The sequence below is a fragment of the Pseudophryne corroboree genome, chromosome 5 (assembly GCF_028390025.1).
Source record: "Pseudophryne corroboree isolate aPseCor3 chromosome 5, aPseCor3.hap2, whole genome shotgun sequence".
NCBI classification, from domain to species: Eukaryota; Metazoa; Chordata; class Amphibia; order Anura; family Myobatrachidae; genus Pseudophryne; species Pseudophryne corroboree.
The window spans coordinates 712,809,131-712,826,494 of record NC_086448.1 but is presented as its reverse complement, the minus strand read 5'-3'; the positions used below and the strand labels follow the sequence as shown (position 1 = coordinate 712,826,494).

At 46.9% G+C, this 17,364-nt stretch overlaps 1 protein-coding gene across 8 annotated transcripts in view; it reads left to right on the top strand.

Annotated features, from left to right (window-relative positions):
- The window catches only part of LOC134928326 (polyamine-modulated factor 1-binding protein 1-like), an 817,199-nt gene that overhangs the window by 147,088 nt on the left and 652,747 nt on the right, over nucleotides 1-17,364 (top strand). For all 8 annotated transcript variants that reach the window (XR_010177892.1, XM_063923947.1, XM_063923945.1 and 5 more), the window contains exon 3: nucleotides 8,603-8,686. Coding sequence is in view for 7 of the 8 variants with exons in the window: in XM_063923947.1 (XP_063780017.1) it covers nucleotides 8,603-8,686 (84 nt within the window). In the remaining variant the exon portion in view is untranslated. The remainder of the gene's footprint in view (nucleotides 1-8,602; nucleotides 8,687-17,364) is intronic.

Genomic DNA, 17,364 nt, shown 5'->3' with positions numbered 1-17,364 from the left:
CTTCTACCACAAAATGACGCTCTGGATCTGGGTGTCGCAGCACCTTGGCCGAGACAAATGCCCTTTTGAGACGGGCAAAGGCCGCTTTGGCCTCCAAGACCAGTGAGCAACATCCGCCCCTTTCTTAGTGAGTGCCACCAAGGGGGCCACTATAGACGAAAATCCAGCGATAAACCGTCTATAAAAATTCGCAAAGCCCAGAAAACGCTGAAGCGCCTTCAAACTAGTGGGCTGCACCCAATCCAGGACTGCCTGTACCTTAGAACCCTCCATTTGGAAACCTTCTGAGGAGATAATATACCCTAGAAATGCGATTTGCTGGACTTCAAACTCGCACTTCTCCAGCTTCGCCCCAAGCTGGTGGTCTCTGAGTTTCTGGAGGACTAAGCGTACATGCTTCCGATGTTCCTCCAGGGAATGAGAGAAGATTAGGATGTCATCTAGATAAACAACTAAGAATCTATCCAAATATTCCCTGAGCACATCGTTCATGAATTCCTGGAAGACTGCCGGGGCATTAGAGAGCCCAAAAGGCATCACCAAATATTCATAATGCCCTGAGTGGGTATTAAAGGCAGTCTTCCATTCATCCCCCTCTCTTATTCGGATTAGATTGTAAGCACCGCGTAGGTCAATCTTAGAAAAAATGGTGGCAGTACGAAGCTGGTCAAACAAAACCGAAATGAGAGGCAGTGGGTACGAGTTTTTAATCGTGATACGGTTCAATTCCCTGAAGTCGATGCAGGGTCGCAACGAACCGTCCTTTTTACCCACGAAGAAGAACCCCGACCCAACTGGGGACTGTGAGGGTCTGATAAATCCCTTAGCCAAGTTCTCCTGAATGTACTCTGCCATAGCCTGAGTCTCAGGACGTGACAGGGAGTACAACCTGCTCTTGGGAAGCTTAGCATCCGGCAACAAATCAATGGCACAGTCATAGGGGCGATGGGGAGGTAGTACCTCCGCAACTTTTTTGGAGAACACATCCGCAAAATCTGCATAACATCCTGGCAATCCTGGCAAACTTAGCTGCGAGAGCCTGACTGGAAGGCTCAAGCAACTCCTGAAACAATCACTACCCCAACTAAGAATCTCCCCATAGACCCAGTCAAATTGAGGGTTATGGGCCCTTAACCAGGGTAACCCCAAAACCAATGGGGCAAAAGAACAGACAGTCACATAAAAAGACAATTTTTCAGAGTGTGTGGCTCCAATAAACAAAGGAATTTGGCTGGTGCAGGAGGTAATTTTACCCTGGGACAATGGTTCCCCGTTTAACCAACAGATCTCAATCTCTGATGCCAAAGGTACTGAGGGAACAGAGTGTTCCAGGGCGAATTGACGGTCCATGAAAACCCCATCGGCCCCACTGTCAACAAAGGCCTCAGTCTTGACAGTTTGACCGAGGATCTCCAAAGTCACCGGAATGAGAAAAGTATTTTTGGGAAATTCTGACTTCTGGCCTGACAGGATATTTCCCATCACCCTCAGGCCCTGAAGTTTTCCGTTTTTTCTGGGCATGATACTACAACATGACCTTTATTCCCACAGTACAAACACAAACCCTGCTGTCTCCTCCGCGTCTTCTCACGCGAGGAGAGGCGGGTAGCCCCAATCTGCATAGGCTCCTCGGAATATTCCTCAGAGTCTGAGGTTCCCTTGGGAAAAAAGGAAACTGCGGTCTCCCTTTCAAGCCTACGCTCTCTCAGCCGTCTATCCACCCGGATGGATAACTGCATGAGCTGATCTAAGCTATCAGGCGAGGGATATTGTACCAGTTGGTCCTTTATCTGGTCAGAAAGGCCCCTTCGGTACTGGTTTCTCAGGGCTGGGTCATTCCACTGGGTATCATGAGCCAACCTCCGAAACTCCGTACTATAAACCTCAGCTGGCCGTCGCCCTTGCTTAAGAACCGTAATCTGAGCCTCGGCTGAAGCCATCTTGTCAGGGTCATCATACAAAATGCCCAGTGCCGTAAAAAAAGCATCAACACTTTTAAGCGACGGACAGTCAGGCTGTAACCCATATGCCCAGACCTGTGGGTCTCCTTGTAGCAAGGAAATCACCATGCCCACCCGCTGAATCTCCGACCCAGAAGACTGGGGCCTAAGCCTGAAATATAGCTTACAGCTCTCCTTGAAACAAAAGAACTGCGAGCGATCTCCAGAAAAACGATCCGGGAGATTTACTTTCGGCTCCTTAACCCCTGAACTTGCCGCTGCTGCTGCGGGAGCTCCGCTAGCGGCCTGCGGGGTGTTCATTTTAATGGACATCTCATTAAATTGTCGAGTCAGGTCCTGCACCTGATCGACCACCTGTTGCAAAGTATTTTGAGGGGTATGCTCCATATTCCCACAAAATTTCAACAGGAGTAGGGCTGCTGAATATGTTACGCACACCAGTGCTAACAGGAGTATACCGGTGTATGAACAGAGAGGGAAGCGAAGCAAACGAACTCACAGACAGTATAACATAACATACACAGGAGGTGATGGAATAACTAATAAACACAAAGTGAACGGAGAAGCCCAAAGGCTCAGGAATTGGGTGTCTCCCTAGTGTCAGGAATGCTCAGATGGAATAGAGCGGACAATGAAGCGAGGTGTAGTGATTTAACATGTGGAGCACCTGAAATGATGTTGCTAAGAGCAACAGAAAAAACCCCAAAGGGTTACCAACGGGTGTGGGAATAAACTCCTTGGTCAGAGATAGAAATATAGACACAAGGAGAGTATCCACAATCCTAACCCCCACTTGCAGGGCACAGGTTCAGCTTACTGCCACTAAACTGACACCTGGACGCCCTGCACAGTGAGGGAGGATTAAGCAAGCAGGTCTGAGAGTACAGCCGCAAACCTGCTGGGTTCACAGAATAGCAAAAGAACCCCAGCAGGTCAAACAACTGACTCCAGTCTTACTGCTAGGTCCGGATTGGCAGAATGAAGTACCGAATCCCAAGGCCTATTCGCAGTAAGCAACAAGTAAATACAAAGTCACACAGTACTAGCTAACTCTCTGGAACTGACTAACAAACAAAGATTCAGCAGCATTTGCCTAGCCTGAGAGGATGGTTTATATAGCAGGTGCTGTCCACGCCCCACTCAGACCTCACAGACTGTGAGCACAAAACCAGCGCCGGATTCCCTGCCGTGCACAGAGCCTGTAACCACTACACAGTAAAAACCCGGACCGGAGTATCAGCTGCGCTCAGGTTACTTCGCTAACACTTGCCTCTCGGTTGCCATGGCGACGTGGCAGCACAGAGCAGGAGATCCTAACAGCGTCAAGTTGATCGAACGAGCAGCAAAAAGTTGCTAAGTGCGATCAACTCGGAATGAGGGCCACTGAACAGATTCTTGTCACTGCAGGGAATTCTTTGGTATATTTGAAAGGTGGTGTAGTTATGTGACCGGCGGTCTGAATACCGGCAACTACATCCCGAACACTCACTATCCCGATTGTCGGCATGCCGACCAACAGGGACTATTCCATGACACCCATAGAGAGGGATTATAACCTATGGCAAGCACAGCTCGCCACGGAGCCCGCAGTGTGTGGAGCGCAGCGAGCCCACAAGCGGCTTTGTTGCGCTCGCCCCCCCGCTGGCCATCTAAATTGTCTTGTTGGTAATGTCATACTTGCACTTGCTGACATCAAAAAGTCCCTCTCGTGGAGGTCCATGGAGAGGGAGGTTGAAGTGGGCGGGGTCAAGGCACCACGAACCGCGTCATCTCAGCCCTGACCCCATGATGTATTCTGTGATGTGCGCACATCTTCTGCAACGTGTCCGGACTCGCACATATGCAGTTCAGCATCCCTCTCCCAAAGGTTGAGATTGGCGTGACGGAGGAGGGGCGTTGCATGTTGCATCATCACTGCCTTATTAAGAATCTGCGTCTGGGATTTTCTACATACCCATTCAGAGCTGCAGGAGACTTCACATTGATCTGTGAGTCAACCGTAGAATTTTGGGGTGGGTAAGCAGCCATGTAGTGACATGAAGTTTTTCAATTTTCTTCATGACAGCCCTAGGATAAAAGTCTTATTGATAAATTTGGAAAAAAATATTAAGTAAAGGGTGCCTGGACACACAGTTTGGGAATCACTGGCCTAGGCTGGTAGTGGTAAAATCATGGCGATAAACATAGCTGGATATTCCCGAAAAAGACGCTACCAACACTAGGCTGTTACAGGCTGCGTAAGGGACACTATAGCAGGGGAATCGTCAGCGTGGGAACCACCTGCCATAATGTCCTCTAGCCCCAGCCTGTTTAGAGCAGGACTGAATTGCATGCAGATTCAGAGTTTCAGTCAAACAATATACAAGTGTCACATATTAAATTTATCAGCAGTGGTGGCTCCTACCTGCCTGTGGCAGGAGGGCTGCTGCTACCCGTGCCTGCCCGGAGAGGAGGAGACAGTCAGTGCAGTGGAACTGGCAGGTGTCAGGACCACGCATGCGTACAAGCAGCGGCTGGACTGCGCGTGCACAAAACACCACCTTCTATGGGCTGCATTGGCTACAGCCCATAGAAGCCAGAGTGACTTCCTGCCAGAAGCATGCTCTCTGCTAATTGCAGACCGGTCTGGCAGTCCCAGAGGGAGAAGGGCCCCCCCCCCCAGAGCTGCCTGTAGTGTCTGTGACTGACAAGTAGAACTTCCAATAGGATTTCATTACCAGTCACAGTGAAGCCAGTGCAGTCACGGACTGCATCTGGCTTTATGACACTGAACTGAGGTGGCGGATTTTACTGAGGGGGCTGCAGTCCTGCAACCTATAGGTAAAATCCGTCACTGTTCATCAACACAGTCTCCTGGTGCGTCCTAGTCATATTATGTTGCTACTAAGATGCATTATGCGTAAAAAAGACGCCCAGCGCTAGCAGTGTCTAACAGGACCTGATGTGGTGAGAGAGGGCTGTTTGGCGTGACTGCTGTAATGATGTATGAGAACACATCTGTATATTGTCCAATTGGAGAGTTGTATGCATCTCTGCGGCTAGACCATAGCTCCCAACATGACCCTCTCCAGGAGGGACAGAATGCTCCGCTCCAGGACTTCACTCTTAATTTCTGATTGTCATCACTTGTGCTGAAACACCTTTCTTATCCATTAACCTGATCAAAACAGGTAATGGCAAACATAAATTAAAAGTCCAGGAGCAGAGCATTCTGTCCCTCCCGGACAGGGTCATGTTGGGAGGTATGGGCTAAACAACGCCTATATGTACATTTGGATTCATAGCCATCATCATAAGTGTGCAGGTACTCTGTTCTCATGCTTGGCACAATATATCCGTCTGACAAACGTTATTATGCATACAAATGGAGTTTGCAATTCCATCGACATACTCTCACAAATCTTTGCTTACATGTGAGAGCCGTACTACCACCCAGTTACACCCCTTTAGCAGCAAGTGGAGATGTGACTGAACTGAGTATGGCTTCATCACCCACACATGCGTTTGCTCAGCTCCAGGGGATGTGCAGCACGAAAATATGCAAGTTATGTCCACAAAGCTTACTAGCATTCAGCATTAGCTTCTCAGGCATCAATGCAAGTCCTAAATTACATATAAAAGACACTCCTTGACCTTCTTTTTCTTCAATCCTGCAAATTACTTGTCTAGACTTTTGTCCTGGTTGGTCAAAGGGGTTAGGATTGATTTGCCACCAGTCAGTATGCCTGCGGTCAGAATACCGATAGTTAGAATCCCGACAGGGGAAGGTGTTTCCCCCTGGCCCCCTGCAGCTTAACCCTAACCCTCCCTGGGGGGTGCCTAAACCAAACCCCTCCCCCCAACAGCCTAAACCAAATTCCCCGGGACGCAGCCTAACCCTAACCCTCCTCCCGCAGCCTAATCCTCCCCCTGCGGCTTACCTCTCCAGCGGAGGATGAGCATTCGGGATCCTGGCGGCGTCATGCTGGTTACCCTATTCGGGATGATGGTGTTTGTCAGAGTGTGGAATATAAACTCTCTGAGTAATCTCTGTTACTCTATCAGTCACCCTATGTGCAGCCAATAGGGGACATCCACCAGTACTCCACACTAAACCTAAATCAGAAACATTCAAAGTGCTTCATAATGCTCGTTATTGTTAATAAAGTGAAATCAAGTGTGTTACAGGCCACCTTTATTTCAACTATAACTATCCAGGGAAGAAGAGCTCTATTCACTATCTGCTTTCAGCTTACGCAACTCACCTCTTTCTGTTTGGTAGTTGTAGGGCACAGACAGATTTTGGACAACCCCTTAAATATTGCTGTATCAGTGTGTTGCATAATTTGAGAAGAGGTACCTTTTGTGATTGTAGCCTGTTTTTAAAATACTCTGTCCATTTGGCTTTATGTTCAGAATGTCGACATGACATCATGTTGACATTGTGGATGTCGACAGCCAATATTACCCGAGTTTAGAGTTAGGCTTAGGGGAGGCTTTGGGTTAGGCTACAGTTAGGTTTATTGTTTAGTGTAGTTAGGACATCTATGCAAAACCACATGGCCAGCTTGCAAACTGCCTGCATTCACAATGTGGACATTCTGGTAATGTAAACATATCAGTGTCGGCATTGTGATTATTGATATTTGACATGCTGACTCCCAATCCATGCTTACATTCTGATTGTTGTCATGTTGGCATTCTTATGTCGACAATCTGAACGTCAACGTGTTATACCTTTTCAAATTTTCAAGAGAACACACGCAAATCAAAAAGCACATTGCAGTAAGTGTATGTTTATGCTTTTGCTGAGAGAAATGAAAACACTCTGTGCTGTAAAAGAAGAACATAGAGATATGACTAGTGAGACCCAATACCGGACTACTTTGTATGCCTCCCCTCCAGCCGTCTTACGTAATTGCGGTCCTGCCGCCAGCTATACTTTCAATGTCCCCGAGTTCAATATTACTGGCAAAAACTCTGTCATCACACCCCGGAGCTAAATGTAATAGCCTTAGAGCTGCCGGAGGTGCTGGGCTTTGTGCGAGTCTGCCTGTATTTTAAAAGCAGCAATCATTTACAAGGCAAAACCAGGTTGATTTTGCCTTGTACGTGATTGGCGCTTTAAAAAATATGGGCAGACTCGCACAAAGTCCCACACCTCTGGCAGCTCTCAGGCCATTACATTTAGCCCCCTATGTTTTTAGTCTAGAGGTACTCTTGACTCTCCGTAACCATGGCTGGGATGCAGTAAAGTCCGAATTTGGCGGCCGTGCAGGGTGCCGGCCGAACTCGTCATTTTTTTAAAAGGAGGAATTCATGTACAAGGTATAGTTTAGCTTGTACATTATTGCCCCTATAAAAAAATTTCAGAGTTCGACCAGCATCCCACATGACTTCCAGATTCAGACTTCATTACATCCTGGCCATGGTTACGGAGAGTCAAGAGCACCTCTAGAGGTGTGTATATGTGTGTGTGTATGTATGTATATATGGACTTCGTTTGATTATTTACCTGTGAGTGCCACCTTCACAAACCTCTGTATGCATCTTTTAGGAAGGCACCGGGTCATTTGAATTGAAGGAAGCAAGGAGTGCCGGTTTCACGAATACACTATATATATATATATATATATATATATATATATATAAATAAATATATATATATATATATATATATATATATATATATGTTGTTGCTGCCATTAAGTTACTGTAGTATGCATTTTGTTATTCTATTACTGTTGTTTTCAAACTATTATCTTTTTCCACTGTAAACAAAGTCATAGTGTTTGTTCCTCTCATTCCTTCTAACTAATGTGTAATTGGAATATATATTTTTGCCGGCAGTGACCTTGACTGTTTGTAATGGAATCTGAAGCAATTAAGTCGCTGATGGTGATGGAGAACGATGGCAGGGAGCAGACAGAGTTGCATGAATTAGTGTAAACAGCGAGCGTTGCTAAGCAGTATTAGATGACAGTTAGCTTTTTAATGAGAAAAGACACACAGTAATTAAATGTTGACATACAATTATGAAATATATTAGATAACAAATCAACAGTGCAATAAGGGAATAAGAACAGACATTTGTGGAGAGAGAGAGAAGAAAATGGTCCTGTGCTCCGTCATCTGAAACTGTTTTTTTATGAGTGCAGGGTGAAGGTCAAGGAGGTATCTTAACTCCATCAATCGTTTGGACAGTTACAAATGACCTTTCACTTTCCATAAGACATTCAATATTCTGAATTGGAGAGATACATTTTTCTGTGTTTAGAAAATGATGGAATTGAAACCCTTGGTATAGAACAAGGTGGCAGCTATTCTGTAGTCTATAAACGCCTCATTCCCCCCAATGCTCATTCATGCCAGCTCCCCATTAACATGGAGCCACTCACTTAACGTATGCTATATATTTTTCTACCAATATGGCTACAGTGCTACACGGACGGAGAACACTGTTTAAAGATCATGAAAAATTACTGTATAAAATTGCACCTCGAGCAGCTGTTACGATGTGCGTGTCGTCTAGGGCGCTGGAAATAACAGACTTGACACGCCTATATATCTAATATACCTTTAGCAATTTAGGGCAGAATTGTTGTCATCAGCATTGTTTCAGTTGTTTCCATTGAAATATTTTCTGAAAATGTTTTCCATAGATTCACGACAAAGAAAGTAAACGTGAGGCCCTACAGAAGGAGCTATTAAAAGCTCAAAGCCAGTACTCTGCATGTTATGATGAGGTAATCAATTTTAATTGCCTGTTTTGTATTAACCTTTGCTTTTTATTTCCTTATTCCTTGGCAGTGTAAGTACCTAAAATATACATCTGTAATTAGGGTTCCTGTTGTTCTTGTTTATGGTTTGTGTTACCTTTTTGTAGTGTCTCCATCATGTGTGCCAAATCTAAAGAACGTTTTTTTTACCTTCTGTTTCCAAACAGCCAAAAATACATATTTTTCTGTTTAGAATAATGTGCACATAACTATCGAAAAAAGACTTCATTCTATCGTGGAGAGCTGCTGTGTTTTAAGTCATTTTTTTTATTATTATTACATCTGAGTCATGGTACAATGTGTAGTTTCATATAGGATTGCAAGAGTGGCTACAAGTCTGCTAAACACAGTAACAGTATTGTTAGAAATGGTCTTACTATATAGAGCAATAAGAATGACTATTTTAAAAAATTACTATTTTCATTTAGGAACATTTTTTATTTTTGTTAATTCTGTTAATCAGTCAACTGAGCTTTAATTAGGTTTCTGATTTATTACTTATGCACAGGCAATTGTTTTGCTACAGTATTTCAATGTGCATGTACAGTAATGGGCCCTACACATTTAACGAGGTGCCGCCGAGATGCCAGACGGCCGATACGGCCGACGGGCGACCCGGCGGCGGGGGGGCAGTGACGGGGGGAGTGAAGTTTCTTCACTCCCCCCGTCACCCGGCTCCGTAGACTTGCAGGCAAATATGGACGATCTCGTCCATATTGGCCTGCATGCACAGCCGACATGTCCCCAGCGATGAACGAGCGCGGGGCCGCGCATCGTTCATCGCTGGTGACTCCACACTGCACGATATGAACGTTATCTCGTTCATTAATGAACGAGATCGTTCATATCGTGCAGAAAGATCGGCATGTGTGTAGGGCCTATAAGTCAGATGGGTAGCGTAATATTGTAGTTTCCATTCAGGGCTTGGTTTGGTTAGGCGACTGTAACGGTCTTTAAACTGAGCAACATACAGGAGAAATAGATGGGAAATTCACGTGGGCCCATGGAAATGTGGACCACACACCAGAAATGCTGGGACAGGAGTGCGTCTCAGGAGCATGAGACAGAGGGGGCTAGTCAGAGAAGGTCGTAGATTTTGCTCTCGCAGCAAAATCTGCGACCATACACTCAAATGCTGAGGGCCACCCATCATGTGTAGCACCGCCCCGTGATGCAATCGCAATTGAATTGAGATCGCATCAAATAGAGGTTGACCCCTGCCTGCGCAGCATGGCTGCGTAGGTTAGGCGCACCGCCACCATGTTTCCACACGCAGGAAACACAGGCGACATCATGGGCTGGCCCTGAAAATGGCCATGACACGCCTGCGTTTCCCAATCTCCTCCTCCTCATCGCCTGTCAATTACCATGCAGTCGCATCCTTCCGTGATGGAATCACATGGTGAAGGGTCGCACGTGCGCACTATGGCCACTGCGGCAGGCTCTAAATGTAGTACGCAGTGGCTGCATTCATCTCTGACAGTTACAGGTTTTAAAATATTGTCCCTGAAAGTTTCCATATTTTTCTTTATTTCAGTGCAGCAAAGGTTGAAAAACAATCGCTATGTACGAACAGACCTTTAGAGATGTCACAATAATGCTAATTAATTGCAATGATGGGTGTAATAATAATAATATTTAATAATAATAATTATATCTTTGTTAGTAGTAATAATTTCTGACCTACATAATGGGGAATGCAGATTAAATAAAATAAGACTTTACTTACCGATAATTCTATTTCTCGGAGTCCGTAGTGGATGCTGGGGTTCCTGAAAGGACCATGGGGAATAGCGGCTCCGCAGGAGACAGGGCACAAAAAGTAAAGCTTTTCCAGATCAGGTGGTGTGCACTGGCTCCTCCCCCTATGACCCTCCTCCAGACTCCAGTTAGGTACTGTGCCCGGACGAGCGTACACAATAAGGGAGGATTTTGAATCCCGGGTAAGACTCATACCAGCCACACCAATCACACCGTACAACTTGTGATCTAAACCCAGTTAACAGTATGATAACAAAAGGAGCCTCTGAAAGACGGCTTCCTACAACAATAACCCGATTTTTGTAACAATAACTATGTACAAGTATTGCAGAATAATCCGCACTTGGGATGGGCGCCCAGCATCCACTACGGACTCCGAGAAATAGAATTATCGGTAAGTAAATTCTTATTTTCTCTATCGTCCTAGTGGATGCTGGGGTTCCTGAAAGGACCATGGGGATTATACCAAAGCTCCCAAACGGGCGGGAGAGTGCGGATGACTCTGCAGCACCGAATGAGAGAACTCCAGGTCCTCTTTTGCCAGGGTATCAAATTTGTAAAATTTTACAAACGTGTTCTCCCCCGACCACGTAGCTGCTCGGCAGAGTTGTAATGCCGAGACCCCTCGGGCAGCCGCCCAAGATGAGCCCACCTTCCTTGTGGAATGGGCATTTACATATTTTTTGCTGTGGCAAGCCTGCCACAGAATGTGCAAGCTGAATTGTACTACAAAACCAACGAGCAATAGTCTGCTTAGAAGCAGGAGCACCCAGCTTGTTGGGTGCATACAGGATAAACAGCAAGTCAGATTTCCTGACTCCAGCCGACCTGGAAACTATATTTTCAGGGTCCTGACAACATCCAGCAACTTGGAGTCCTCCAAGTCCCTAGTAGCCGCAGGCACCACAATAAGCTGGTTCAGGTGAAACGCTGACACCACCTTAGGGAGAAACTGGGGACGAGTCCACAGCTTTGCTCTGTCCGAATGGACAATCAGATATGGCTTTGTGAGATAAAGCCGCCAATTCTGACACTCGCCTGGCCGAGGCCAGGACCAACAGCATGGTCACTTTCCATGTGAGATATATCAAATCCACAGATTTGAGTTGTTTAAAACAATGTGATTTTAGGAATCCCAAACTACGTTGAGATCGCCCAGTGCCACTGGAGACATCAAAAAGGGGTTGTATATGCAGTACTCCCTTAACAACTTCTGGACTTCAGGAACTGAAGCCAATTTCTTTCTGGAAGAAAATCGACCGGTCGAAATTTGAACCTTAATGGACCCCAATTTGAGACCCATATACACTCCTGCTTGCAGGAAATGTAGGAATTAACCTAGTTGAAATTCTTCCGTGGAGCCTTCCTGGCCTCACACCATGGAACATATTTTCACCTAAGCGGTGATAATGTTGTGCGGTCACCTCCTTCCTGGCTCTGACCAGGGTAGGGATGACCTCTTCCGGAATGCCTTTTTCCCTTAGGATCCGGCGTTCACCCGCCCTGGCGTCAACGCAGCTGCGGTAAGTCATGGAACAGACATGATTCTTGCTGAATCAAGATCCTTTCTAGTATCTCTTGAAGTTCCGGGTACCAAGTTCTTCTTGGCCCAAACCGGAACCCCGAGTATAGTTCTTACTCCTCTCCTTCCTATCATTCTCCATACACTGGGTATGAAAGGCAGAGGAGGGAACACATACACCGACTGGTACACCCACGGTGTTACCAGAGCGTCCCAGCTATTGCCTGAGGGTCTCTAGACCTGGCGCTTCATGTGGGACGCCATCATAACCACCTTTGGTCTTTCCCAACGGTTTACAAACATGTGGAAACTTCCAGATGAAGTTCCCACTTTTCCGGGTGGAATTCATTTATGCTGAGGAAATCTTCCTAGTTGTCCACTCCCGGAATGAACACTGCTGACAGTGTTATCACATGATCTTTCGCCCAGCGAAGAATCCTTGCTGTCATTGCCCTCCTGCTTCTTGTGCCGCCCCGTCTGTTTACGTGGGCGACTGCCATGATGATGTCCTACTGGATCAGCACCGGTTGACTTTGAAGCAGAGGTCTTCCTAGACTCAGAGCATCGTAAATTGCCCTTAGCTCCAGTATATTCATGTGGAGAGAAATCTCCAGACTTGACCACACTTCCTTGGAAATTTCTTCCTTGTGTGACTGTTCCCCAGCCTCTCAGGCTGGCATCCGTGGTCACCAGAACACAGTCCTGAATGCTGAATGTGCTGCCCTCTAGAAGATGAGCACTCTGCAGCCCCCACAGAAGAGACACCCTTGTCCTTGGAGACAGGGTTATCCGCTGATGCATCTGAAGATGCGATCCGGACCATTCGTCCAGCAAATCCCCCTGAAAGGTTTTTGCGTGAGATCTGCCGAATGGAATCGCTTCGTAAGAAGCCACCATTTTTCCCAGGACTCCTGTGCATTGATGCACTGATACTTGGCCTGGATTTAGGAGGTTTCTGACTAGGTCGGATAACTCCCTGGCTTTCCCCTCCAGGAGAAATACCTCTTTCTGGACTATGCCCAGAATCATTCCTAGGAACAGCAGACGTATCATCGGAAAACAGCTGCGATTTTTGGAATATTTAGAATCCACTCGTGCTGTCGTAGAACTACTTTAGATAGTTCTTTTCCGACCTCCAACTGTTCTCTGGAAACTTGTCCCTTTCAGGATATCGTCCAAGTAAGGGATAATTTAGATGCCTTTCTTCTTTTAAGAATCATCTTTTCGGCCATTACCTTGGTAAAGGCCCGGGGTGCCGTGGATAATTCAACGGCAGCGTCTGAAACTGATATTGACAGTTCTGTATCACGAACCAGAGGTACCCTTGTTGAGAAGGGCAAATTTGGACATGGAGGTAATCCTTGATGTCCAGGGACACCATATAGTCCCCTTTTTTCCGGTTCTCTATCACTGCTCTGAGTGACTCCATCTTGATTTGAACCTTTTTATGTAAGTGTTCAAAGATTTCAGATTTAGACTATGTCTCACCAAGCCGTCTGGCTTCAGTACCACAATATAGTGTGGAGGACTAATACCCTTTTCCTTGTTGTAGGAGGGGTACTTTGATTATCACCTGCTGGAAATACAGCTTGTGAATTTTTTTTTTTTTTTTTTTTTTTTTTTTTCCAATACTGCCTCCTTGTCGGAGGGAGCCGTTGGTACAGCAGGCTTCAGGAACCTGCGAGGAAAAAATGTCTCGACTCTCCAATCTGTACCCCTGGGATAATACTTGTATGATCTAGGGGTCAACTTGCGAGTGATCCCACTGCGCGCTGAGACTCTTGAGACTACCCCCCCACTGGTGGAGGGCTTCTTTTCCTGGGAAGGGGCTGCCTGCTGCAGTCTACTTCCCTTTCCTCTATGTCTGGGCAGATATGACTGGCCTTTTGCCCGCTTGCCCACATGGGAACGGAAGGATTGAGGCTGAAAAGACAGTGTCTTTTTCTGCTGAGATGTAACTTGGGGTAAAAAGGTTGGATTTCCCAGCTGTGGCCGTGGCCCCCAGGTCCGACGGACCGACCCCAAATAACTCCTTCCCTTTATACGGCAATACTTCCATGTGCCGTATGGGATCTGTATCACCTGACCACTGTCGTGTCCATGACATCTTCTGGGAGATATGGACAACGCACTTATCTTGATGCCAGAGTGCAAATATCCCTCTGTGCATCTCGCATACATATATATAGAATGCATCCTATTAAATGCTCTATATCAATAAAATATTTTTAGTCAGGGAATTCGACCAAGCCAACCCAGCACTGCATCTCCAGGCTGATGGCGATCGCTGGTCGCAGTATAACCACCGTCTGTGTGTATATACTTTTTAGGATATTTTTCCAGCTGCCTATCAGCTGGCTCCTTGAGGGCGGCCGTATTTGGAGACGGTAACGCCACTTGATAAGTGTGTGAGCGCCTTATCCACCCTAATGGGTGCTTCCCAACGCGCCCTAACTTCTGGCGGGAAAAGGTATAACGCCAATATTTGCTATCGGGGTAAACCCACGTATCATCACACACTTCATTTTATTTTATCTGATTCAGGAAAAACTACAGGTAGTTTTTTCACTTCCACATAATACCCTTTTCTGTGGTACTTGTAGTATCAGAAATATGTAACAGCTCCTTCATTGCCCTTAACGTGTGGCCCTAATGAGGAATACGTTTGTTTATTCACCGTCGACACTGGATTCAGTGTCCGTGTCTGTGTCCGTGTCGACCGACTGAGGTAAATGGGCGTTTTTTATAAAAAAACCCTGACGGTGTTTCTGAGACGCCTGGACCGTTACTAATTGTTTGTCGGTCGTCTCATGTCGTCAACCGACCTTGCAGCGTGTTGACATTCTCACGTAATTCCCTAAATAAGCCATCCATTCCGGTGTCGACTCCCTAGAGAGTGACATCACCATTACAGGCAATTTCTCCGCCTCCTCCAACATCGTCCTCATACATGTCGACACACACGTACCGACACACAGCACACACACCTGGAATGCCCTGACAGAGGACAGGACCCCACTAGCCCTTTGGAGAGACAGAGGGAGAGTTTGCCAGCACACACCAAAAAAACGCTATAATTACATAGGGACAACCTTATATAAGTGTTTCTCCCTAATAGCATCTTTATATATATATTTATATCGCCAATTAGTGCCCCCCTCTCTGTTTAAACCCTGTTTCTGTAGTGCAGTGCAGGGGAGAGCCTGGGAGCCTTCTCTCCAGCCTTTCTGTGAGAGAAAAAATGGCGCTGTGTGCTGAGGAGATAGGCCCCGCCCCTTTTACGGCGGGCTCGTCTCCCGCTCTTTAGTGAAGTTTGGCAGGGGTTAAATATCTCCATATAGCCTCTGGGGGCTATATGTGAGGTATTTTTAGCCAGTATATAGGTTTACATTTGCCTCCCAGGGCGCCCCCCCCCAGCGCCCTGCACCCTCAGTGACAGCGTGTGAAGTGTGCTAAGAGGAAAATGGCGCACAGCTGCAGTGCTGTGCGCTACCTTTAGAAGACTGTCAGAGTCTTCAGCCGCCGATTCTGGACCTCTTCTAACTTCAGCATCTGCAAGGGGGCCGGCGGCGCGGCTCCGGTGACCATCCAGGCTGTACCTGTGATCGTCCCTCTGGAGCTAATGTCCAGTAGCCAAGAAGCCAATCCATCCTGCACGCAGGTGAGTTCACTTCTTCTCCCCTCAGTCCCTCGTTGCAGTGATCCTGTTGCCAGCAGGACTCACTGTAAAATAAAAAACCTAAGCTAAACTTTCTCTAAGCAGCTCTTTAGGAGAGCCACCTAGATTGCACCCTTCTCGGCCGGGCACAAAAATCTAACTGGAGTCTGGAGGAGGGTCATAGGGGGAGGAGCCAGTGCACACCACCTGATCTGGAAAAGCTTTACTTTTTGTGCCCTGTCTCCTGCGGAGCCGCTATTCCCCATGGTCCTTTCAGGAACCCCAGCATCCACTAGGACGATAGAGAAATCTTGCTATAACAGTTTCATCATCACAGTGACAGATCCATCACCTTTAATGGTCACTGTTTGGGACATATTTGTAAGTCCCTCTGCCGTCTATAGATGGAGTGCTGGACTGATATGCCAATCAGTTACACCACGGAAAGGGTCACATTTATTTGAAACTATTCTGACTTCAGTCTGTGGTTACTGCTGCTAATAAGGATCAACGTGTAGAGAAGAGACCAGGGGTGACATGTAATAGGATGCGATTTTTAGTTAGATTCCGAATCGCCCCCTATCGCATGTTTTGAAAGCGTAAATTTTTTGTCGAAATCGCAGATGTAATAGAATGCAAATTCGGGAGTGGAACATTCGATGTTATGCGATTTGTCGCGATATTATGATCCGGTAATGGGGGTCATTCCGAGTTGTTCGCTAGCTGCATTCGATCGCTGCGCAGCGATCAGGCAAAAAATGGCACTTCTGCGCATGCGTATGTGGCGCGATGCGCACGCGCGTCATACTATTTCAACGAACTATGTAGTTTCACACAAGGTCTAGCAAAGCTTTTCAGTCGCACTGGTTGCCGCAGAGTGATTGACAGGAAGAGGGCGTTTCTGGGTGTCAACTGACCGTTTTCAGGGAGTGTTCGAAAAAATGCAGGCGTGCCAGAAAAAATGCAGGCATGGCTGGGCGAACGCAGGGCATGTTCGTGACGTCAAAACAGGAACTGAACAGTCTGAAGTGATCGCAAGCGCTGAGTAGGTCTGAAGCTTCTCTGAAACTGCACAAAATTATTTTGTAGCCGCTCTGCGAACCTTTCGTTCACACTTCTGCTAAGCTAAAATACAGTCCCAGAGGGCGGCGGCATAGCGTTTGCATGGCTGCTAAAAACAGCTAGCGAGCGAACAACTCGGAATGACCACCTATGTGCTTTTCTGACCAACCAGAATACGATTTACAACACCACCGTTACACATAAGCAAAGAACCCCACCTATTGGCCGAGCTAAGTCCCCTGGAATCTGCATCACACTCCCTATATAAAGGGTTCCAGTGCCATTTTGCCCTCGGTTAGGCTGGGAGGAGTGTAAGATGGAGAGGAGAGTGACCAAGAGAGGCAGAGAGAGCAGCATGGAGAGAGGCAGCATGGTGGCAAGGAGGGCAGTGGCTGGGAGGAGTCAGGAGGAGCAGGAGGAGGCTGGTGCTGGAAGCAGGCAAACTGACACAGAGGAGGAGGATTTTGAGAGGGAGCAGGAGGAAGAGCTTGAGGAGCCTCTCCTTAGTGACGTCAACTGGCAGGAGGAGGAGGGTGATGGGGGCCAGTTTGAGGAGGAGGATGAGGAGAGTGAGGAAGGCCCTATGCCAGGGCGTACTCCCAGTGGTCAACATGTGCGTCCTATGCATAATTGTCTTGGCCC